The sequence below is a fragment of the Chiloscyllium plagiosum genome, unplaced genomic scaffold (genome assembly GCF_037043375.1).
Source record: "Chiloscyllium plagiosum isolate Xiang-an unplaced genomic scaffold, Cpla_swu_hap1 HiC_scaffold_17, whole genome shotgun sequence".
In the NCBI taxonomy this organism is placed as follows: domain Eukaryota; kingdom Metazoa; phylum Chordata; class Chondrichthyes; order Orectolobiformes; family Hemiscylliidae; genus Chiloscyllium; species Chiloscyllium plagiosum.
Genome location: NW_028270155.1, coordinates 62,608,737 through 62,633,135, shown reverse-complemented (window position 1 = coordinate 62,633,135; position 24,399 = coordinate 62,608,737). Strand labels below are relative to the sequence as shown.

Sequence of the window (24,399 nt, the reverse complement as noted above, 5' to 3'; positions counted from 1 at the left end):
ATCTGCCACTTCTCAGCCCATTGACCCATCTGATCAAGATCCCATTGTAATCTGAGGTAATCTTGTTCTCTGTCCATTACACCTCCAATTTTGGTGTCATCTGCAAACTTTCTAACTATACCTCTTGTGCTCACATCCAGATCATTTATAAAAATGATGAAAAGCAGGGGACCCAGCACCAATTCTTGTGGCACTCCACTGGTCACAGGCCTCCAGTCTGAAAAACAACCCTCCACCACCACCCTCTGTCTTCTACCTTTGAGCCAGTCTGTATCCAAATGGCTAGTTCTCCCTGTATTCCATGAGATCTAACCTTGTTAATCAGTCTCCCATGGGGAACCTTGTCAAATGACTTACTGAAGTCCTTGTCAATTCTTTGTTAATTCTCAAAAAAACTCAATCAAGTTTGTGAGACATGATTTCCCATGCACAAAGCCATGTTGACTTCCCCTAATCAGTCTTTGCCTTGCCAAATACATGTACATCCTGTCCCTCAGGATTTCCTCCAACAACTTGCCCACCATCGACATCAGGCTCACTGATCTATAGTTCCCCGGCTTGTCCTTACCACCTCTCTTACCACAGTGGCACCGCATTTGTCAACCTCCAGTCTTCCAGAACCTCACCTGTGACTATCAATGATGCAAATATCTCAGTAAGAGGCCCAGCAATCACTTCCCTAGCTTCCCACAGAGCTCTAGGGTACAACTGTTCAGATTCTGGGGATTTAGCCACTTCTATGCGTTTCAAGACATCCAGCACTTCCTCCTCTTTAATATGGACACTTTACAAAATGTCACCACCTATTTCTCTACATTCTATAACTTCCATGTCCTTTTCCACAGTAAACACTGATGCAAAATACTCGTTTAGTATCTCCCCCATCTCCTGCTGCTCCACACAAAGGCCGCCTTGCTGATCTCCGCCTCCGCCGTATCTGCTCCCAGGAGGACCAGTTCCATCATAGAACACACCAGATGGCCTCCTTCTTTAGAGACCGCAATTTCCCTTCCCACGTGGTTAATGATGCCCTCCAACGCACCTCGTCCACATCCCGCACCTCCGCCCTCAGACCCCACCCCTCCAACCGTAACAAGGACAGAACGCCCCTGGTGCTCACCTTCCACCCTACAAACCTTCGCATAAACCAAATCATCCGCCGACATTTCCGCCACCTCCAAAAATACCCCACCACCAGGGATATATTTCCCTCCCCACCCCTCTCCGCCTTCCGCAAAGACCGTTCCCTCCGTGACTACCTGGTCAGGTCCACGCCCCCCTACGACCCACCCTCCCATCCTGGCACTTTCCCCTGCCACAGCAGGAACTGTAAAACCTGTGCCCACACCTCCTCCCTCACCTCTATCGAAGGCCCTAAAGGAGCCTTCCACATCCATCAAAGTTTTACCTGCACATCCACTAATATCATTTATTGTATCCGTTGCTCCCGATGCGGTCTCCTCTACATTGGGGAGACTGGGCGCCTCCTAGCAGAGCGCTTTAGGGAACATCTCCGGGACACCCGCACCAATCAACCAAACCGCCCCGTGGCCCAATATTTCAACTCCCCCTCCCACTCTGCTGAGGACATGGAGGACCTGGGCCTCCTTCACCACCGCTCCCTCACCACCAGACGCCTGAAGGAAGAACGCCTCATCTTCCGCCTCGGAACACTTCAACCCCAGGGCATCAATGTGGACTTCAACAGCTTCCTCATTTCCCCTTCCCCAACCTCATCCTAGTTTCAAACTTCCAGCTCCGCATTGTCCCCTTGACTTGTCCGGACTTGTCCGACCTGCCTAACTCCTTTTCCACCTATCCACTCCACCCTCTCCTCCCTGACCTATCACCTTCATCCCCTCCCCCACTCACCCATTGTACTCTATGCTACTCTCTCCCCACCCCCACCCTCCCCTAGCTTATCTCTCCATGCTTCAGGCTCTCTGCCTTTATTCCTGATGAAGGGCTTTTGCCCGAAACATCGACTTTGCTGCTCGTCGGATGCTGTGCTCTTCCAGCACCACTAATCCAGAATCTGGTTTTCCAGCATCTGCAGTCATTGTTTTTACCTCGTTGATCTTTGAGGAACCCTATTCTGTCCCTCGTTACTCTTTTGTCCTTAATATATCTGTAAAAACCCTTTGGATTCTCCTTAATTGTATTTGCCAAAGCTATCTCATATTCCCTTTTTGCTCTCCTGATTTCCCTCTTAAGTATACTCCTACGCCTTTATACTCTGCTAAGGATTCACTCAATCTCTCCTGTCAATACCTTACATACACTCCCTTCTTTTTTCTTCACCAAAACCTCAATTTCTTTCGTCATCCAGCATTCCCTATACTTACCAGCCTTTCCTTTTACCTTAACAGGAATATACTTCCTCTGGGCTCTCGTTATCTCATTTCTGAAGGCTTCCCATTTTCCAGCCGTCCCTTTACCTGCGAACATCTGTGCTCTATCAGCCTTTGAAAGTTCTTGCTGAATACCATCAAAATTTACCTTCCTCCAATTTAGAACTTCAACTTTTAGATCTGGTCTATCCGTCTCCATCATTATTTTAAATCCAATAGAATTATGGTCGCTGTCCCCAAAGTGCTCCCCCACTGACACCTCAGTCACATGCCCTGCCTTATTTCCCAAGAGTAGGTCAAGGTTTGCACCTTCTCCAGTAGGTACATCCACATACTGAGTCAGAAAACTTTCTTGTACAAACTTAACAAATTCCACTCCAACTAAACCCTTAACCCTATGGCAGTCCCAATCTATGTTTGGAAAGTTGAAATCCCCTACCATAACCACCCTATCTTCTTACAGACAACTGAGATCTCCATACAAATTTGTTTCTCAATTTCCCTCTGACTATTAGGGGGTCTATAATACCATCCCAACAAGGTGATCATCTCTTTCTTATTTCTCAGTTCTACCCAAATAACTTCCCTGGATGTATTTCCGGGAATATCCTCCCTCAGTACAGCTGTAATGCTATCCCTTATCAAAAACGCCACTCCCCCTCCTCTCTTGCCTCCCTTTTTATCCTTCCTGTTACATTTGTATCCTGGGATATTAAGCTGCCAATCGTGTCCATCCCTGAGCCATGTTTCTGTAATTGCTATGATATCCCAGTCCCATGTTCCTAACCATGTCCTGAGTTCATCTGCTTTCCCTGTTCGGTGTCTTGCATTGAAATAAATGCAGTTTAATCTATCAGTCCTACCTTGTTCTCTGCTTTTCCCCTGCCTGCCCTGACTGTTTGTTTGACTCACCTTTGCTCTCAACTGTACCAGTCTCAGATTGAAATTTTTCCTCACTATCTCCCTGGGTCCCACCCCCTCATCTTATTAGTTTAACTCCTCCTGAGCAGCTCTAGTAAATCTTTCTGCCAGTATATTTGTCCCCTTCCAATTTAGGTGCAATCCGTCCTTCTTGTACAGGTCACTTCTACCCCAAAAGTGCTTCCAATGATCCAAAAATGTGAATCCTTCTCCCATACACCAGCTCCTCAGCCATGCATTCATCTGCTCTAACCTCCTATTCCTGCCATCACTAGCTTGTAGCACCGGGAGTAATCCATATATTACTACTCTCGAGGACCTCCTTTTTAAATTCCTGCCTAACTCTGTAATCTCCCTTCAGAATCTCAACGTTTTCCCTTCCTGTGTCATTGGTTCCAATGTGTACAATGACCTCCTGCTGGCCCCTCTCCCCCTGCAGAACATTCAGCACCTTCTCTGAGACATCTTTGATCCTGGAACCAGGGAAGCAAAGCACCGTTCTGATTTTTCACTGCTGGTCACAGAAACGTCTGTCTGCAGCTCAGACTAGCGAGACCCCTAAGACAATTGCTGGCTTGGAACCTGACATACCTCCCATTACATTAGAGCCAGTCTCAATACCAGAAACTTGGCTGTTCGTGCTACGTTCTCCTGAGAATCCATTACCCCGTCCATTTTCCGAAACAGCATACTTGTTTGAAATGGGGATAGCCACAGAAGATTCCTGCACTACCTGCCTACCCCTCTTACCTTCCCTGAACCCATCTATGTGACTGTATTTGAGACTTCCCCCTTCCTATGGCTGCTTCCATCACATCCTCTTGCTCTTGTAAATTCCTCATTGTCTCTAACTGCCTCTCCAACTGATCCATTCAATCTGATAGGATTCACAACCAATGGCTTTTATTGCAGCTATAATCCTCAGTAACCCATAACCTCTCCCTCAACTCCCACATCCGACAAGAAGAGCATATCACTCCACTAAGGGCCATTTTTGCTCCTTTCAATCTACAGACCCAGAAAATACCAGTCTTATTCCTCTACAAAACACTGCTTATGGCTTATATGTTATGTTTCATCAAGAGACATAGCTCACTAAAACATATAATCAAGAAAGAATCCACTCTACTCATTACTGCAGACTTCTTTTCAGGCCACTCTTAAAACATCCCCTTATCTGTTTCTGTGCTATCACCTCTCCCAACAGGTTCCTCCAAGATCAGTTGTGAATTTCACTGTTTTTTTTATTTTCCCAGAGGCACCTCACTGTCCACGACACACAGATTCATCAGCAAAGGCAGTAACTGCTAACTCTGTCAGTCAGTAATGTGGGTTTCTTTCTTTCTCTCTCTCTCTCTCTTTCTCTTTCTCTCTCTCTCTCCCGCACTGACCTCACCATGTGCTTCCTTTCTCTGTTTTTCTCCCTTTCAAAGGTGATGTAGTTTTGACTTTTCTCCAAAGTTCCAAAACAATGCAACAGCATTTAAAACAGAAATTCCTGCTCCTGGAATTCGAGGAAATCACCTCTAATACCTAAAACACCTCAAAAAAGGAGCAGCTGTTACAGCCAGATATTTTTCCCATCCTCCATCTTGGATTACCCAGAATCACTGAATTTTCAATTATTCCTTCCTGATTACACAAACCCAGTCAGGGATGGCCTTTTCTCTCGTTGGTACCTCAAAGTATTGATTCATAAAACTAACCCGTACACCACCAAGAGTTCCTCCTCTCTGCTGTTTCTAATGATTTGATTTGCCCAATCTATATGCAGATTGAAATAGCCCATAATTACAGCATTACCTGTATTAGTTGTGTCTCTAATTTCCTTTTTAATGCCTTGCCCAATATTACTACCACAGTTTGGGGGTTGATATTCCAACTCCCACTATCATTCCCTGCCCCCCTGGTGTTTCTAGACCCATGCAGATTCTACTTCATAAGAGCTATTCTCGGGCAGCACGGTGACACAGTGGGGAGCACAGCTGTCTCAAAGTGTCGGTGAACCGGTTTCAATTCTAGCCTTTGGGTGACTGTCTGGGTGGAGTTTGTATGTTCTCCCAGTGTCTATGTGGGTTTCTGCCAGGCACTATCCAAGGATGTGCAGGTTAGGTGGATTGGCCACGCTAAAAACATTGCCTTACAGTGCCCAGGGATGGGCAGGCGAGGTGGGTTAGCCGTGGCAAATGTGAGCTGAGTGGGATATGGTACGAAGCTTTTCATGAGGTTAGTGCAGATTTGATGGGCTGAATGGCCTCTATCTGCACTGTGTGGGTCTATTCTAATATCTTTCCTCATAATCACAACAATGTCCCTTTTAATCAGCCGCGTCACCACACTTTTTTCTTTGTGTCTGTCCTTTATAAAATCTGAAAACCTGTGGTAATTCAGTTCCTATTCCTGATCACCCTGCAGCCACATCTCTGTAATACCCGCTATATCATATCCACTCTGATCTATTTATGTGACAAATTTATCTGTTTTATTGAGAATGATTGTACATTAAGGCACAAGGCCTTAAGGCTTCCATAGTTCTGTTCGCTGTGGCCCTGCTCAATTCTAGCCCTTGTAATCTGCGCCCAGCATCATTCTAACCTCCCATTCTCTTTTCTGATTTAATCCGTACTTCAGTGTCATCCATCTCCCTGTATAGAGTTTCATTCCCTTGGCATATTAGTATAAATCTTCCTGACTGCACTCACCAATATATCCCCAAGTTCCAGTCCTGTCTAGGTACTACACATCCAGGTTGTCATTATGACACCTCCCCCAGAAAAGGGCCCAATGCTCCAGCAAACTGAAACCCTCTCCCATGTACCATCTTTCCAGTCTGATATAACCTGCTATTTCTACACTGATATGCACAGAGCATTGGCAGTAATCCCGAGATCACTGTTTTTGAGTCCTACTTTATAACTTCCTTCCTAAATCCCTGTATTCTGTTTTTAGGACATCATCCCTTGTCTTACCCATGTCATTGGCACCAATGTGTACCACGGCCACTGGCCGTTCACCTTCTCACTTCAGAATGTCCTGTAGCCACACTGAGACATCCTTCACCCGAGCAGCCGGGAGGCAACATACCATCCTGGAGTCTGGTTTACAGCCACAGGACCATCTATCTGTTCCCCTTATTACTGAATCACCTCTGACAACAACCCTGCTCATTTTCCTCCAGGGGGTAGGCCTCCAAATCCTCAAATCATAGAAACTCGACAGTGTGGAAACAGGCCATTTTGCCCAACAAGTCCACACTGACCCTCCGAAGAGTAACCCAGCCAGACCATTCCCCTCCCTATTGGTCTCCATTTACTCTTCACTAATGCACCTAACCAACACATCCCTGAACACTTTAGCATGGCCAATTCCCCAAACCTGCATATCTTTGGACTGTGGAGGAAACCAGAGCACCCGGAGGGGACCCACGCAGACACGGGGCGAATGTGCAAACTCCACACAGAGAGTCGCCCGAGGCTGGAATTGAACCCTGGGCCCTGGCGCTGTGAGGCAGCAGTGCTAACCACTGAGCCACTGTGCCACTCTGAACTGTGTGGGGGATGGACACTGGGAGTGGAGTCAGCACTGGACCCCGTGGGGGAGGGGCACGGAGCAGTGAGTATAAATGTTGGCCACTGAGATAAAGGCACAGGGCCCAGTGTTGGCTCCACTCCCTGTATCCCTCCCCCACAGGGTCCAGTGCTGACTCCCCATCCCATTCCCCTCCCCCACAGGACTCAGTCCTGACTCCCCATACATCCCCCTCCCCAAATGGCCTAGTGCTGACTCCCCACCACATCCTCCTCCCCCACAGGGCCTAGTACTGACTCCACTCCTTGTCCCCCTTCCCCCAGAAGGTCCAGTGCTGACTCCAATCCCCATGCCCCTCCCACACAGGGGCTAGCACTGACACCCCATTCCATCCTGCTCTAAGTTTGTCACTGGGGTAAAGCAGTCTGAACTGTTTGGTGCAGTGCCCAGTTCAATAGGAAGAAGCCAATGATCTTCTCCAGTCTGCCAGCATAAGTCCCCCCATCTTCTCTCGAATACCTCATACTCACACTGTGCTCACTCTGGGTCCCCAATCAAGTTTCCCTGCCATCGGGCTTGTTGGTGAGTTTGGTGAGATGGCAGTCTGACTGTTAATGAGCTGGTCTGGGTTATGAACCTGGTGTTTAACCATCAGTTGGTAACTCCCCGCTGCCTAGTGAGAAACTTGCCATGCTGCTTGTGAAAAGATGGTGTGAGTTGCTCCTGATGTTGAGATGGGCCTCACTGCACATGTCACCCAATTCTGTCACACAGCTCACCATAACACTCATTTATTCCAACTCTGTTTTCTGGCTGGTAAACAATTCCCAATCCCCACAGCAGGACCTTTCTCCCAGTCCCAGGTGCTCGAAGCATGTTTCCCAACCTCCTGCTTGGGGCCTTATGAAAATCCAAGTACATCCCATCCTCCTGTTCTCCATTATCTACGTTACAAGTAATAGCTTCAAAAATCTCCAACAGATTTGTCAAACATGATTTCCCTTTCACACATCCGTGTGGACCCTGTCCAAACTAATGTTATTTTCGAAGTATTCAGTTATCACAAACTTGCAAATCGATTCTCGTATTTTCGCTCCTCCTGGTCTAACGCTAACAGGTTTGTAGTTTTCTGTTTTCTCTCTTTCTCCCTTCTACATTGTTGGGGAATATATTTCTGAATGGTTTCAGCTACTGCTTGGATAACAGTGGTGAGGATTGTGGGAATGATGGTGTCAGGGAAAGGTTACTAGACGAGTCATCCAGAGGCCTCAGTCAAAGCAGGATGTGGGTTTAAATCCCAGTGCAGATGTGAAAATTAAATCCAATTAATTAACAAATACATTTGGAATCAAAAGCACGTCCCAGAAATGGTGACCATGGAACTATCAGGTTGTCATTAATGCTGTTCAGGGAAGGAAATCTCCCATCATTCCCCAGTCTGGCTGATATGTGACTCCACATTGGCTCATGTGAAATGGCCCAGTAAGGTGAACCAAACAGCCCCTCCATTGTAATGACTGTGCACAGGAAGGGGAAATGGTGAACCAGGAAGAGCAGTCCATCACACACAATACAGGAAGTTTCCCACAATTTGGACAATGACAGATATGCCCTGACAAAGGACAGAAAGTGCTGGACAAATCCATCCCAACTAATTCCCACCCGATCAGTCTGCTCTCAATCATCTGTGAAAGTGATGGTCAAGGTGTTAATGTCAATATCAGCCGGCATTTGCAAAGGAATAGACAAACAGGCTGGGACAGACAGATTATTAATCAGTCAGGAATCAAGGGTATCAGGGAAAAGGCAGGAAAGTGGAGTTGAGGATTATCAGACCAGCCATGATCACATTGAATAGTGGAACAGACTTGATGGGCTGAATGGCTTCCCTTCGCTCCTCCATCTTATGGTCTTAGTTTAATCACAAAACATGAGTCAAATAAGAAATGAGCCATCACCAACCCAGTGCCAAAGGGCGGCTCCACACGGAAACAGATGAGAACGAGCTGCTCCTTTTTGGCTGGAGAATGGAAGAATGGTGACACCAGAAAAAGTAATGGCAAAACTTTAAGGAGCTGGAGGAAAATACCCCGTGTTTCTGAAACACTGCAAATTGCAAATGGTGGAGCATATCCCAACCCAAATTACTGAATGCAGTGGGATGTCCAGTGGGCACCCCCTGTGTACTAAAGTGGAACAGGCCGGATTGTTCAGTTTGTGATGAAAGGTGTGTGATGACGGAGCTTAATCTGTGTAGGTAATGTCTACTCCTCTGCCAAGTTAAAAAATCATGCAACACCAGGTTATAGCCCAACAGGTTTATTTGGAAGCACTAGCTTTTGGAGTGCTGCTCCTTATCAGGTGGTTGTGGAGTATAAGGGATTTTCAGAATGTTTCATGGATTCATGCAGCATTTGAGCAAAGTAAAATGTAATTCTGCTGGTACAAATTACACCACAAATGTATGTGTGTTTGTATGTGTGTGAGTGTGATTGTAAAAGGGTATAAGTCTGTGAGAAGGTGCGTGTGAAGGTGGGAGTGTGGGAATGTGCAGAATTACATTTTACTTTGTAATTTATTAAAATGTTGTTCTGCAAGTACAAATTACCTCACAAACTTACATGTATGTGTGTGTGAGTGTGTGTGTGCGATGGTGGGGGAACGGGTGTGTGCGAGGCGGTATGAGTGGCTGTGAGAGAGAGTGTGTGTATGTGTGGGAGTGTGACTGTAAAGGGGTATACGTCTGTGAGAGGGTGTGCAGGAGGGTGGGAGAGTGGGAATGTGCACAGTTACATTTTATTTTGCTCAAAAACTACATGAATCCCTGTACGATTCTGTAAATCCCTTTTTAAGAAATAGAACATTGGGCACAGACAGCCTCACACAGGGCACCTCACACCTTCAATGCATTATCTGGGCGAGCATGGCACTTTTGTTAAAGTTCATTTGAGAATATAATTTTTTAAAAGTTCTGGAATTTACATCTGAAAGAACTGAAACCAACAAGTCATTCTAAAATGAGAGACTTAACAAACAATCCAGATCTTTTTCAATATATAATGTCAGTGACATCACACTGTAAACTTTTGCTATAAATTCTGTGTCTTATGATCTTATGCTCCACAACCACCCGATGAAGGAGCAGCGCTCCAAAAGCTAGTGCTTCCAAATAAACCTGTTGGACTATAACCTGGTGTTGCGTGACTTATTTAACATGGCAGAGGGGTAGACATTGACTCCATGGATTTTTAGTGAGGCCTTTGACCAGGTTCCACATGACAGACCAATTAGTAGAGTCATAGAGTCATAGAGATATACAGCACGGAAACCCATCCTTCAGTCCAACCCGTCCATGCTGACCAGAAATCCCAAACCAATCTAATCTCACATGCCAGCAGCTGGCCCATAACCCTCCAAAACCTTCCTAATCATATACCCATCCAGATGCCTTTTAAATGTTGCAATTGTACTAGCCTCCAACACTTCCTCTGGCAGTTCATTCCATACACATACCACTCTCTGAGTGAAAAAGTTGCCTCTTAGGTCTCTTTTATATCTTTCCCCTCTCACCCTAAACCTATGCCCTCTAGTTCTGGACTCCCCCAACTTAGGGAAAAGACTTTGTCTATTTCTCCTATCCATGCCCCTCATAATTTTATAAACCTCTATAAGGTCACCCCTCAGCCTATGACGCTCCAGGGAAAACAGCCCTAGCCTATTCAACCTCTCCCTATACCTCAAATCCTCCAACCCTGGCAACATCCTTGTAAATATTTTCTGAACCATTTCAAGTTTCACAACATCTTTCCGATAGGAAGGAGATCAGAATTGCATGTAACATTCCAACAGTGGCCTAACCAATGTCCTGTACAGCCACAACATGACCTCAAAACTCCTGTACTCAATCCTCTGACCAATAAAGGAAAACATACCAAAAGCCTTCTTCACTATCCTGTCTACCTGCGACTCCACTTTCAAGGAGCTATGATCCTGCTCTCCAAGGTCTCTTTGTTCAGCAACACTCCCTGGGACTTTACCATAAAGTGTATAAGTCCTGCTAAGATTTGCTTTCCCAAAATGCAGCACCTCACATTTATCTAAATTAAACTCCATCTGCCACTTCTGAGCCCATTGGCCCATCTGGTCCAGATCCCATTGCAATCTGAGGTAACCTTCTTCGCTGTCCACTAAACGTCCAATTTGGTGTCATCTACAAACTTACTAACTGTACCTCTTACGCTCACATCCAAATCATTTATATAAATGATGAGGAGTAGTGGACCCAACACTGACCCTTATGGCACTCCAATGGTCACAGGCCTCCAATCTGAAAAACAACCCTTCACCACCACTCTCTGTCTTCTACTTTTGAGCCAGTACTGTATCCAAATGGTGAGTTCTCCCTGTATTCCCTGAGATCTGACCTTGCCAACCAATCTCCCATGGGGAACCTTGTCAAACGCCTTACTGAAGTCCATATAGATCACATCTACTGCTCTGCCCTTATCAATCCTCTTTGTTATTTCCTCAAAAAACTCAGTCAAGTTTGTGAGACATGATTTCCCTCGCATAAAGCCTTGTTGACTATCCCTAATCAGTCCTTGTGTTTCCAAATACATGTACATCCTGTTCCTCAGGATCCCCTCCAACAACCTGTCCACCACCGACGTCAGGCTCACTGATCTATAGTTCCCTGGCTTGTCCTTACCACCCTTCTTAAACAGTGGCACCACGTTAGCCAACTTCCAATTTTCTGGCACCTCACCTGTGGCTATTGATGGCACAAATATCTCAGTAAGAGGCCCAGTTATCACTTCCCTAGCTTCCCACAGAGTTCTCGGGTACACCTGATCAGGCCTTGGGCATTTATCCACCTTTCTACATTTCAAGACATCCAGCACTTCCTCCTCTGTAAAATGGACATTTGTCAAGATGTCTCCATATATTTCCTTACATTCTATATCTTCCATGTCCTTTTCCACAGTAAATACTGATGCAAAATACACGTTTAGTATCTCCCCCATCTCCTGCGGCTCCACACAATGGCCGCCTTGATGATCTTTGAGGGGCCCTATTCTCTCACTCGTTACCCTTTTGTGCTTAATGTATCTGTAAAAACCCTTTGGATTCTCCTTAACTCTATTTGCCAAAGCTATCTCATGTTCCCTTTTTGCGCTCCTGATTTCTCTCTTAAGTTTACTCCTATTGCCTTTATACTTTTCTAAGGATTCACTCGATCTATCCTGTCTATACCTTACTTAAACTTCCTTCTTTTCCCTAACCAAACCCTCAATTTCTTTAGTCATCCACCATTCCCTATACTTACCAGCCTTTCCTTTTACCCTAACAGGAATATACTTTCTCTGGACTCTCATTATCTCATTTCTGAAGGCTTCCCATTTTCCAGCCGTCCCTTTACCTGCGAACATCTGCGCACACAAGCAGCTTTTGAAATTTCTTGCCTAATACTGTCAAAATTGGCCTTCCTCCAATTTAGAACTTCAGCTTTGAGATCTGGTCTATCTGTTTCCATCACTACTTTAAAACGAATACAATTATGGTCGCTGGCCCCAAAGTGCTCCCCCACTGACACCTCAGTCACCTGCCCTGCCTTATTTCTCAAGAATCGGTCAAGTTTTGTACTTTCTCTAGTAGGTGCATCTACATACTGAATCAGAAAATTTTCTTTTACACACTTAACAAATTCCTCTCCATCTAAACCCTTAACATTATGGCAGTCCCAGTCTACATTTGGAAAGTTAAAACCCCCTACCATAACCAGCCTATTATTCTTACAGATAACTGATATCTCCTTAAAGATTTGTTTCTCAATTTCCCTCTGACTGTTAGGGGCTCGATAATACAATCCTAATAAAGTGATCATCCCTTTCTTATTTCTCAGTTCCGCCTAAATAATTTCCCTGGATGTATTTCTGGGAATATCCTCCCTCAGTACAGCTGTAATGCTATCCCTTATCAAAAACACCACTCCCCCTTCTCTCTTGCCTCCCTTTCTGGTCTTCCTGTAGCATTTGTATCCTGGAACATTAAGCTGCCAGTCCTGTCCATCCCCGAGCCACATTTCTGTAATTGCCATGATATTCCAGTCCCATGTTCCTAATCATGCCCTGAATTCATCTGCCTTCCCTGTTAGGCCTCTTGCATTGAAATAAATGTAGTTTAATTAATCAGTCCTCCCTTGTTCTCTGCTTTGTTCCTGCCTGTCCTCTCTAATTGACTCACTTTTGTTCTCAACTGTATCAATCTCAGATTGCAGTCTTTCCTCACTATCTCTCTAGGTCCCAACCCCACCTCAAAATTAGATCTCATGGGATTCAGGGTGAACTTGTCAATTGGATACAAAATTGGCTTCATGGTAGGAGACAGAGAGTGGTGGTGGAGGGTTGTATGTCAGACTGGAGTTCTGTAACCAGCAGTGTTCCACAGGGATCAGCACTGGGCCCACTGTTATTTGTCATTGATGTAAATGATTTAGATGAGAATATAAGAGGCAGGGCCAGTAAATTTGCAGATGACACCAAAATTGGTGGTGTTAGAGACAGAGATGACGATTATCTGAGATTACAAATGGATCTTGATCAATTAGGTCAATGGGCTGAGGTGTGGCAGATGGAGTTTAATTTGAATAAATGTCAGGTATTGCATTTTGGTAAAACAAACAGGGGCAGGACCTACACAGTTAATGGTCGGGCCTGAGGGAATGTTGGAGAACAGAGAAACCTCGGGGTTCAGGTACATAGTTCATTGAAAGTTGTGTTACAGGTAGACAGGGTGGGAAAGAAGGTGTTTGGCACCTTTATTGCTGAGACCATTGAGTAAAACAGTTGGGATGTCATGGTGTGATTGTACAGGACATTGGTGAGGCCAATTTTGGAGTACAGTTACACAATCCTTTTTCCGAAATCCTTGGGGCCAGTTGTTTTTCTGAATTAGGAATTTTTCGGATTCGGAATAAATGACATTTTCACAGGGAAATGAGAAAAGCATTACCTAACAGCAGATGCACGTGTGAATAGTACAAGCACTGAGACACAATTGATGCCTGCCAGTGCTGGGCCACACCACCATGTCACATCTGAGTGACGCGAATCGAGTGGGTCACCTGTACACACGCCAAAATGGCGCTCCACACTCCAGAAAAACAATTTCGGATTTTGGAGCTTTTGGAGTTTTGAATTTTGGATAAAGGATTGTGTACCTGTACTGTGTACAGTTCTGGTTGCCATGGTACAGGAAGGATATGGTTGAATTGGAGAGGATGTAGAAAAGGTTCACAAAGATGGTATAAGGAATGGAGGGTTTGAGTTATAAGGAGTGGCTGGATAAGCTACAAGGCTTTTTCACTGGAGCGTAGGAGGTTAAAGAGTGACCTTCAAACACAGAACACAGAACAGTACAGCACAGTACAGGCCCTTCAGCCCACGATGTTGTGCTGAGCATTTACTTTAATCTAAGACCAATCTAATCTACACACCCCTCAGTTTACTGCCATCCATGTGCTTGTCCAGCAGTTGCTTAAACATCCCTAATGTCTCTGACTCTACTATCATCACTGGCAGTGCATTCCACGCACCCACCACTCTCTGAGTAAAGAACCTGCCTCTGACATCACCCCGATACCTTCCTCCTATCACCTTAAAATTATGATCCCTTGTGATAGCGATTACTGCCCTGGGGAAAAGTCTCTGGCTAACTACTCTATCTATGTCTCCCATTCCCTTGTACACCTCTATCAAGTCACCTCTCTCTCTTCCTCTCTCCAGTGTGAAAAGTCCAAGCTCACTCAACCTCTCTTCATAATACAAGTCCTCCAATCCAGGCAGCATCCTGGTAAATCTCCTCTGCACCCTCTCTAAAGCATCTACATCCTTCCTCAAATGAGGTGACCAGAACCGAACACAATATTCCAAGTGTGGTCTAACCAGGGTCCTATAGAGCTGCAGCAAAACCTCCTGGCTTTGAAACTCAATCCCCCTGTTAATGAAAACCAAAACACTATCCACCTTCTTAACAACCCGATCAAGTTGGCAGCAACTTTGAGGGATCTATGTCTATGGGCCCCAACATCTCACCGTTCCTCCACTCTGCCCACAATCCTGGCTTTAAGCCAAAAGCCAATATGACTCGCACTGTCTGTGTCCTCATTGCATCCGGTGATCTCCCCTCCACTGCCTCCAAACTCATAGTCCCCCAGCCCCACACTGCCCGGTTCGACCTGATCTCCAAGGTCCACAAACCCAACTACCCCGACCGACCCATCGTCTCGGCATGCTCCTGCCCCAATGAACTCATCTCGTCTTACCTCGACTCCATCCTCTGCCCCTCAGTTCAGGCACTTCCCACCTCCATCCACGACACCAACCACGCTCTCCATCTCTTCAGCAACTTTCAGTTCCCTGGCCCCCAGTGCTATCTCTTCACTATCGATGTGCAGTCCTTATACATGTTAATATCTCACAAGGATGGCCTCCAGGCCCTTTGCTTCTTCCTCTCCAACAGACCCATCCAGTCCCCCTCCACCAATACCCTCCTCCGCCTCGCCAAACTGGTCCTCACCCTCAATAACTTTTCCTTTAACTCCTCCCATTTCCTCCAAATCAAGGGGGTGGCCATGGGTACCCACATGGGCCCCAGCTATGCCTGCCTCTTTGTTGGCAAAATCAAACAATCCCTCATCAGCACCTACACAGGCAATGTACCCCAACTCTTCTGCTGTTATATTAAAGACTGCATCAGTGCAGCGTCCTGCCCCCAGACTGAACTGGAGCAGTCCATCGACTTCGCCCACAACTTCCATCCTGCTCTCAAATTCACTTGGTCCATCTCGGACACCTCCCTCCCATTTCTTGACCTCACCGTTTCCATCTCAGGCGAGTCACCAGACGGATGTTTACGACAAACCCACAGATTCCCATAACTCCCTGGTCCACACCTCCTCCCACACAGTATCCTGCAAGAACTCCATCCCATTCTCCCAATTCCTCCACCTCTGCCGCATCTACTCGGACGAGGAAATATTCCACTCGTGAGTATCCCAGATGTCCACCTATTTCGAGCAGCATGATTTTCCTCCCTCTGTCATCCAGACAGCTCTCCACCACACCACCTTCATTCCCCATTCCACTGCTGCAGACCCCCGCCCTTCCCAACGCAATAAAGGCTGGGTCCCCCTTGTACTCACCTACCACCCCAATAGTCTCCGCATCTAACGCATCATCCTTAAATGCTTCCGCCAACTCCAATTAGACCCTACCATCAAGATCATCTTCCAGTCCCCACCCCTCTCTGCCTTCCACAAGGACCATTCCCTTCGACAATCCTTGGTTTGCGCCACTCTCCCCACCAACCCCCTCGAGCCACCAAGTACCTTCCCCGGTGACCTGAAAAGATGCAGAGCCTGCAGGTACACCAGCCGGTCACCTCCATCCAGGGCCCCAAACAGTCCTTCCAGGTGAGACTGAGGTTCACCTGCCTCTCTTCCAACCTCGTTTACTGCATCAGGTGCTCTCGATGTTGTCTTAGGGAATGGTTCATCGAACATCGCAGCTGGGTCCACAGGGACCGACCGGACCTCCCACTCATCCCCCAATTTAATTCCCCTTTCCACTCCCTTTCTGACATGACCATCCTTGGCATCCTCCATTGCCGCAATGAAACACACTGCAAATTGGAGGAACAACACCCCATCTTCCACCTGGGCAGCCTACAGCCCAGATGGCTCAATATTGGGTTCTCCAATTTCAAATAACCTCCCTTTCCATCCCCCAACTCCCTTCCCAGCCCCTTCCCCTCCCTCCCACTGCTCCCTGCCACCAATTGGATTCATTCCACCCATTGACCAACCAGGTCGTCCCCTCTACCTGTCTTCACCTAACCCTACTTTACAACCTTACACCCCCCACCCGTTTTATCTGCAGCTCCCCCCCCCACATCCAGCCCCAGTCCTGAAGAAGGGTGACACCCAAAACATCAGCTTCTCCACCTCCTGATGCTGCCTGCCTTGCTGTCTTCTACTTCCAGCCTCCTCCTGTCTACCTTGGATTCCAGCATCCAGTATAGCATTTGTTTTGGCTTTAACCCTGTATTCAACATCCAAATGTGACCTTCCTAAATGAATCACTTCTTATTTAACCAGGTTTAACTCCATCTGCCACTTCTCAGCCCAGCTCTGCATCCTGTCAGTGTCTCGTTGTAGTCTGTAACAGCCCTCGCCACGATCCACGACATCACCGACCTTTGTGTCACTGGCAAACTTACCCATCCTTCCACTTCTTCATCCAAGTCACTTATAAAAACTACAAAGGGCAGACGCCCAAGAGCAGATCCTTGTGGGACTCAACTGGTCACCGAGCTCCAGGAGGAATACTTTCCATCCACGACCACTCACTGTCTTCTTTCGGCCAGCCAATTCTGTATCCAGACAGCCAAACTTCCCGATATCCCATACCTCCTAACATTCTGAATGAGCCTGCCCTGGGGAACCTTATCAAATGCCTTACTGAAATCCATTTACAGCACATCCACTGCTCAACCTTCATCAACTTGTCTCATCACATCCTCAGAGATCTCAAAAAGGCCAGTGAGGCATGACCTGCCCCTCACAAAGCCATGCTGACTGTGTTTAATCAAATAATGTCTTTCCAAATGGTCATAAATCCTATCTCTCAGAATCCTTTCCAGCACCTTGCTTACCACAGACGAAAGACTGACTGGTCTGTAATTCCCAGGGATTTCCCTATTCCCTTTCTTGAACAGAGGAACAGCATTCTCCTCCCTCCAATCAGCCTGTCCTACTCCCATGGAGAGTGAGGATGCAAAGATCATCACCAGAGGTGTAGTAATCTCATTCCTCACTTCCTATAGTAACCTCGGATATTTCTGGTCTGGCCCTGGGGACTTATCTAACTTGATGTTTCCAGAATTTCCAGCACATCCATTTCCTTAATGTCAATCTGTTCAAGCTTATTAACCTGGTCCACAATGTTCTCATTATCAACGAGGTCCCCCTCTCTTGAACAAGTTCCCTCCACTATCCCTGATCGGCCCTACCCTCTCGCTGATCATTCTCTTATTTCTCACGTAAGTGTAGACCGCCTCTGGGTTTTCCCTAATCCTTTACCCCAAGGCTTTTTCATGCCCCCTCCTAGCTCTCTTCAGTCCTTTTTTTGAGTTCTTTCCTAGCTATACTGTAATCCTCTAAAGCTGTGCCAGGTCCTTGCTTCCAAAACCTTCAGTAAGCTTCCTTCTTCCTCTTGACAAGAAGCTCCTCTTCTCTTGCCATCCAAGGCTCCTTAACCTGACCATTCCTTTGCCTGTCTCAGTGGGACAAAGTTATCCAACACTCACAACCAGTGTTCCTTAAGCAGCCTTCACATTTCTTATGGATGTTTATAAAATCATGAGGGGCATGGATAAGGTAAGTAACAAACTCTTTTCCCAAAGAGTTAGGGAGTTCAAAACTAGAGCGCATAATTTTAAACTGAGTGGAGAAAGATTTAAAAGGAAGCTGAGGGGAAATGTTCTCACACAGAGGCTGGCTCATATGTGGCATGAACTGTTAGAGGAAGTGGCAGATGCAGGTACAGTTACAACTTTTAATAGATATTTGGACAGGTACATGAACAGGAGGATCACCGTGTTTCCACATTAAAGTTCCCCATTCAGCTCACACAGGTATAATTGGTCTGTGCTGTTTTCACCTTACTGACCTCCAGGAGATTTTGGAGACAGCTCAACAGACAGTACCTCTTTGATGTGACTGAACCTACAAGTATCCTTTGATTTTCTGTACAATTCTGCCTTTCTGTGTTACTTTAGGCCTTTCAGTAGACAACAGCTGTTTCGCTTTCAATAATTTTATTTCTAATGCACTCAACTGTTCACCTCAAGATCTATTCCAGTCTGCAAACCCGCAGTAAAGTGATGATGAACAAACTGTCCAACATTCCAATACCAATAACAAAAATCAAAAGTGAAACTAAAACTGTGTTCCTCCATTCTTAACACACACTTTAGAAATACAAATCAACCTGAAAGCTATCCATGCATCTCCTGCCTGAGAACACAGGTTCCCAAATGATATTAATAACATTTCCTGAACCTTCATCACACTGGGAACCAACTGAGTTTTATGATGTATCAAGATTGCCTCCATTTTGTGCCCAGCAGATGTTCACTGAGCAAAGTGATTTGACCTTGTGTCCTTCACCAAGGTCAGTGCTGTTTGCTGTATTGACAGGAATGTGGAATACTGCAGCTCAGTGCGTACAGGCAGTGGTCACAGCAATGGTTCCATGGGCCATCGATCTGGTCAGAAGGAAATAATGTCCAATTCTCTGGCCTTGGTGTTCCACTCTAGGGAAACAGGTTATCCTTCCCATCAAGTTATGGAGGTTGTGGGCAGTCACCTTCATAGAAGAGATGGAATCTTGTAAAAAGGTTCTTGACTGTGGTGAAGCAACATGTCACCCAACTCAAACCAGCCAGTGACCTGCTGGTGTCCAGCAGCTCCCACTGCTGCTGGTGAATTCCTGGCTGGTCATTCTAGGCAGTGGCTTCACCTTCATTGTTGCTGTGGCTGGATGGCAAGTCCGACTGCATCGGAGTTTCGGATAGGAATCCCACAGACAGAAAGACCTCTCAGTCTTTGCTGTTCTCTCTCATGGAGGTCTCAGACAGCAGTATGAGGGAGAGTCTGGACAAATACCTCAGTGAGGAGAAGGCCTTTGGAAGAATATCCAACACCTACTTAATCAACTTACTCTTCAAATGGGGTTAATGCAGGGACTCCACAATTGGATCCATCTGCTCTACACAAACATCAGTGGGACAGTTTAAATAATGGGTGGGAATCAGAAAGCTTTCCGATCAGAGATGGAGCCAGGCAGGACTGTCCTCTCTCCCGCCCTGTTTGTGTGCTGTATTGAAACATTTACTGAGTACAATAGGAAGGAGGCAGGTGTAGGAAAAGGGAAAATGCCAGGTCCCGCAGGCACTGAGTTCAAATCATCCCTGCACATGGAAAACATCACTGCTTTCTGCACAGATCCACCGTCAGTGATCAGATTGATGAGAATCTGTGACCAGTTCAAACTGGCTTCAGGACACAAGATCAACTGCAGCAAGAATGGGCTCCTGTTCCTTTTCAGAACTGGGCCAATCAATCCTTTGCCCTGTCCGAGCAGACTACCTGAAGGAGCTGGGAATGTGATTCAGAGGAGCCGAGGCGTGTGCTAGAACCTGGAAGGTGTGGGTCACTGTGATGTGACTGAAACTGGGATGGGGAAGTGACATTCCCTCTCCATTGGAGTTAAGGAGCTGGTCACCAGCTGGGAGATGCTTCTTCATTTCTCAATGTGCTGTCACTTTGGCCCATACTCCACTCCTGGACAGTGGGGGTCACTCAAAACATCTTCCACTTTGTCTGGAGTTCAACCACGGGCCATGTCTGTGGGGACACAGCCGTAGGGAATGTACCCAACACCCGCCTCAGCCCAATATAAAACACAGATCTGTGGATACTGGGAATCTGAAAGAAAACAGGGCAAGTGCTGGAGAAACTCAGTAGATCTGGCAACATGTACAGAGAGAAAAACAGAGTTAATGTTTCCAGTCCAGTGATCCTTCTTCAGAATTGCTGAGTTTCTCCAGCACTTTGTGTTGTGTTTCTGATTTCCAGCACCCACCGTTCTTTGTTCCATATTACTGTGGTTTATCAGGTCAGGTTTCACTCTGAGATCTGATGTGTCCAGTATCACCATCAGCTGGGATTGGGACACAATTAAAGTTACCTGGGCCTTGGGCGTTCTGTATATCCAGAAGGTTCCCATTTGGTTTCACTGGAGTTGATCTTGTTCTGATCCCAGCTGGAGGAGAGAGGGTACTCCCTGTCAGACCCACCCTGTCCACCCAGAGTCTCACTGCCTCTGCATATTGCTCTCACCGTGGTTCAGGTGAGGAACAGACCATCACCAGCTCCTTGTGGGATGTGCCTCAGTGGGAACAGATAAACTCATCGTCCGGGAATGACTTTATCAGCTAACAGCCTGAGGTGGAGCCAAATGTGGACAGGACTGACACCACCTTCAAGGCCCCTCATTTCCTTACCCTGTCTGACTGTTCCCAGTCTATCGCCACTCCCTATCCCACCTCTGCCCTCCCCTGAATTCCTTGTGTATCCCTCCACCCCCTTGACCCCATTCCCCCAGCTCCCCTCACTGCCACAACCTGGCCATTCCCAATGCTCCATGCCAGCTGCCAGCTTTCTGTCCCTCTCCCTTGTGCCGTAACCAAGAGAAAGTGCTGCCCTCAGACCAAACTGCAGAAACCTGCCTCTGTACATCACTGGAAAACAAACGTGAACCGGGCTCACCAGATTCTCTCACACTGCTGACTGGGGCTTCAAGGAGGGACTGGGTTTTTATGTTCATGAATATTCATGGGATCCAAATGTAAACCAAGTAGGAAGCCCCACAGTCTGGTGTAATACCTGACAAACTGTAAACACACGGCTTTATCTCGACACCACAACCTGTCATTGGGAAATACAACAATTCACACCCGGCCTAATTCAGCCACACTCCCAGCACATCTCCTCAGTTCATCAGAAAAGCCAGATTGGACGGATAACATTAACTCTGTTTCTCTCTGCACAGATGCTGCCAGACCTGCTGAGTTTCTCCAGCACTTTCTCATTTCATTCCATTTCCTGCTCTTGCAGGTTTCATGAGATCCCCCCGACATTTCTGCTCTTGCTGTAAACCAGGCAGTCAGTCTGGCCGACTGTCACTCGGGAGGCTGGACAGAATGATGGAAATGGCTCCCTCCAGGGAAGATCATGAGGAGCTCCACCTCCCCAGCCTTGTCAGGTCGGCCTGGGCAGCCTACAGCCCAAAGGACTTAACATTGTGTTCCTGAATTTCCAATAACCTTCCCACCCATCCCCCCGCCTCCCTTTACAGCCCCACCTTCTCCCTTCCATTCCACCCACTGACCCTTCCTTCCAGCTCCCAAATGGATCCATCCCTCCCATCTACCAAACAGGTTGTACCCACTACCCGTGTTCACCTATCACTGCCTCACCATTCTGCTGCTCTCCCCACCCTTCCCCTTCCCTCTCCTTATCTGCAGCTCCCCCCATCCCTGAAGAATGGCTCATGCCCGAAACGTCGATTCTCCTGCTCCTTGGATGCTGCCTGACCTGCTGTGCTTTACCAGCAACACACTTTCAGCTCTGATCTCCAGCATCTGCAGTCCTCACTTCCTCCCTGATGAAGGGTTAGACCTGATGCATTGACTTCTCCACCTCCTGATGCTGCCGGGCTTGCTGTGTTCTTCCAGCCTCCTGTTTGTCTACTTGGTCAGGTCCTTCACCCCCTGCTGGGCTCCCTGCACCCTCCCCATTTCCCCATTAATATCGAGGCCCCTGTCCCAGCCATTTACACTGAATAACATCCTGATTGTGGACATACTGCTGTCCACAGGTCTGGATCAATAACATCATAGAATCCCGACAGTGTGGAAACAGGCCATTTACCAACAAGGCCACACCGACCCTCCGAAGAGTATCCCACTCAGACCCATTCCCCTACCCTATTACTCGACATTTTCCCCGACTACTGCACCTCACCTAGATACACGTGAACACTGTGGGGAATTTAGCTTGGCCAGTTCACCTAACCTGCACATCTTTGAGCTGTGGGAGGAAACCGGAGCACCTGGAGGAAACCCACGCAGACACGGGGAGAATGTGCAAGCCCCACACAGACAGTCGCCTGAAGCTGGAATCGAACCCGGGTCCCTGGCGCTATGAGGCAGCTAGTCACTGAGCCACCGTGTCACCTTAATCTCCTGTAGTTCGATGTTTGGTGAATAAACAGATTTATTCTCGCGGTCTCTAGAAGGAGATAGGGTGGGAAAACTCGGATATACTCAGATGATATCATGATGATTGTAAATGTAAGATCTTGTTCACCTGAAGCCCAGGAATTAAAGCCTGCCTTTAGCTGAAGTGAGGAGGAGCCATGTCAGAAATACTGGAGACACAGCAGGTTCCAGATAAAGAGAGAATAATCCCCAGATTCATCCACAAAGGGAATAACAAACAGAAACACTGACAGTCTGGAATTCATATCAATACAGATTCAGAGGGAGTGGGTTCCTTCCATTACCTGGACGGAGGGTTCGTTCTTCAACTGAGTGACAACGGCCCTCGGGTTCCCGAATATAGGTGACGCAAATGGCAAATAAATCCGAACAGCAGTGACCTCCATCTGACCATCAGGGCCCACCTGCACAATGATAATAAGATTGTTTGTAATAGTTTCCAGTGTCTTTTACTGAACAGGCCAGTGACAATGTCACCTTGTTGTTTAATAATTCCATGGTGACAGGTTGAACGAGGCAGAGAGTGGGTTTTAAGGGAGTTGACGATCTGTCACTTCGACCTTCACTCTGAATGAGGGATATGATTTGGAGGAGCTGGTGTTGGACTGTGGTGGACAAAGTTAAAAATCCCACAACACCTAGTTACAGTCCAACAGGTTTATTTGGAAGCACTAACTTTCGGAGCGCTGCTCCTTCATCAGGTGGTTGTGCTGTAGGATCATAAGACAGATCACAAAATGTTGCTCTTAATCTTGTGTCTTACAATCTTATACTCCACAACCACCCGATGAAGGAGCAGCGCCTCTGAACGTTAGAGCTTCCAAATAAACCTGTTGGACTGCCCCAGCACTCCAGAGTTCACTCCAATGGGATCACATGTTTAAGAGGCCAAGGGCCTGCTCATGCATTGCTGGGTCACACTGTGACAGGCCGTGTACCTTTCCCCTGCTATAATGGGAGGGTTGGCCACGTGTCTGTGTCTGCAATGGCCACCCCTTGTCCCTGAGGATCCTTTCCGGAAGGTGCCCAGGAGGAGAGAACAGGTGGAGCATCGGGAACAGGGACAGTGTGTGGATCAGTAACTCCCAAACTTTAGACAAAAATCACTGTGTTCCCAGAGCTGTGAGAGTGTGGGTGGGAAGAGGGAACTGTGACAGCATTGGAGGGACAGGGGAGAGAGTTGTGAAAACTGAGGAGTGCAAAGGGAGCTGTGAGAGTCTAGTCTTGTCGGCTCACTTCCATTTCCCTTGAATTACTCTGTCGGATACAAATTTATTGCTCTCAATTGGGGAAAGTGCAGGGATTGGAACAAGGTCAGGCAGCAGGCCCTCAGAGAATATGCACTCCCTGATTGGGCTATTCATCTGGTTCAACCAATAGGAGAACATCACATGATCCAGGGTTCAAAGGTTGGCTGTTGCTCTGAAATGGAAGTAACACGGTTGAGCTAAAACCTGACAAAAGGTGATTTTGGAAAGACTGTGTTTCGGAGCAATGGCAAGGCTAAGTGTTCCTATGAGAACGGCAAGAAGGGGTAAGATAAAGGAACCTTGGATGAGGAGAGCGGAGGAGCTTCTCGTCAAAAGAAAGAAGGCAGCTTCCGTAAGGTGGAGGAAGCGAGGGTCAAGCTCAGCCCTAGAGGATTACAGGCAGGCGAGGAAGGAGCTCAAAAATGGTCTGAGGAGAGCCAGGA

At 47.0% G+C, this 24,399-nt stretch overlaps 1 protein-coding gene across 1 annotated transcript in view; it reads right to left on the bottom strand.

The window, feature by feature from the left end:
* Nucleotides 1-24,399, bottom strand: part of LOC148147374 (uncharacterized) — an 89,753-nt gene that overhangs the window by 42,562 nt on the left and 22,792 nt on the right. The window contains 1 exon segment of the mRNA XM_087995598.1: nt 22,991-23,110. Coding sequence (XP_087851724.1) covers nt 22,991-23,110 — 120 coding nt within the window.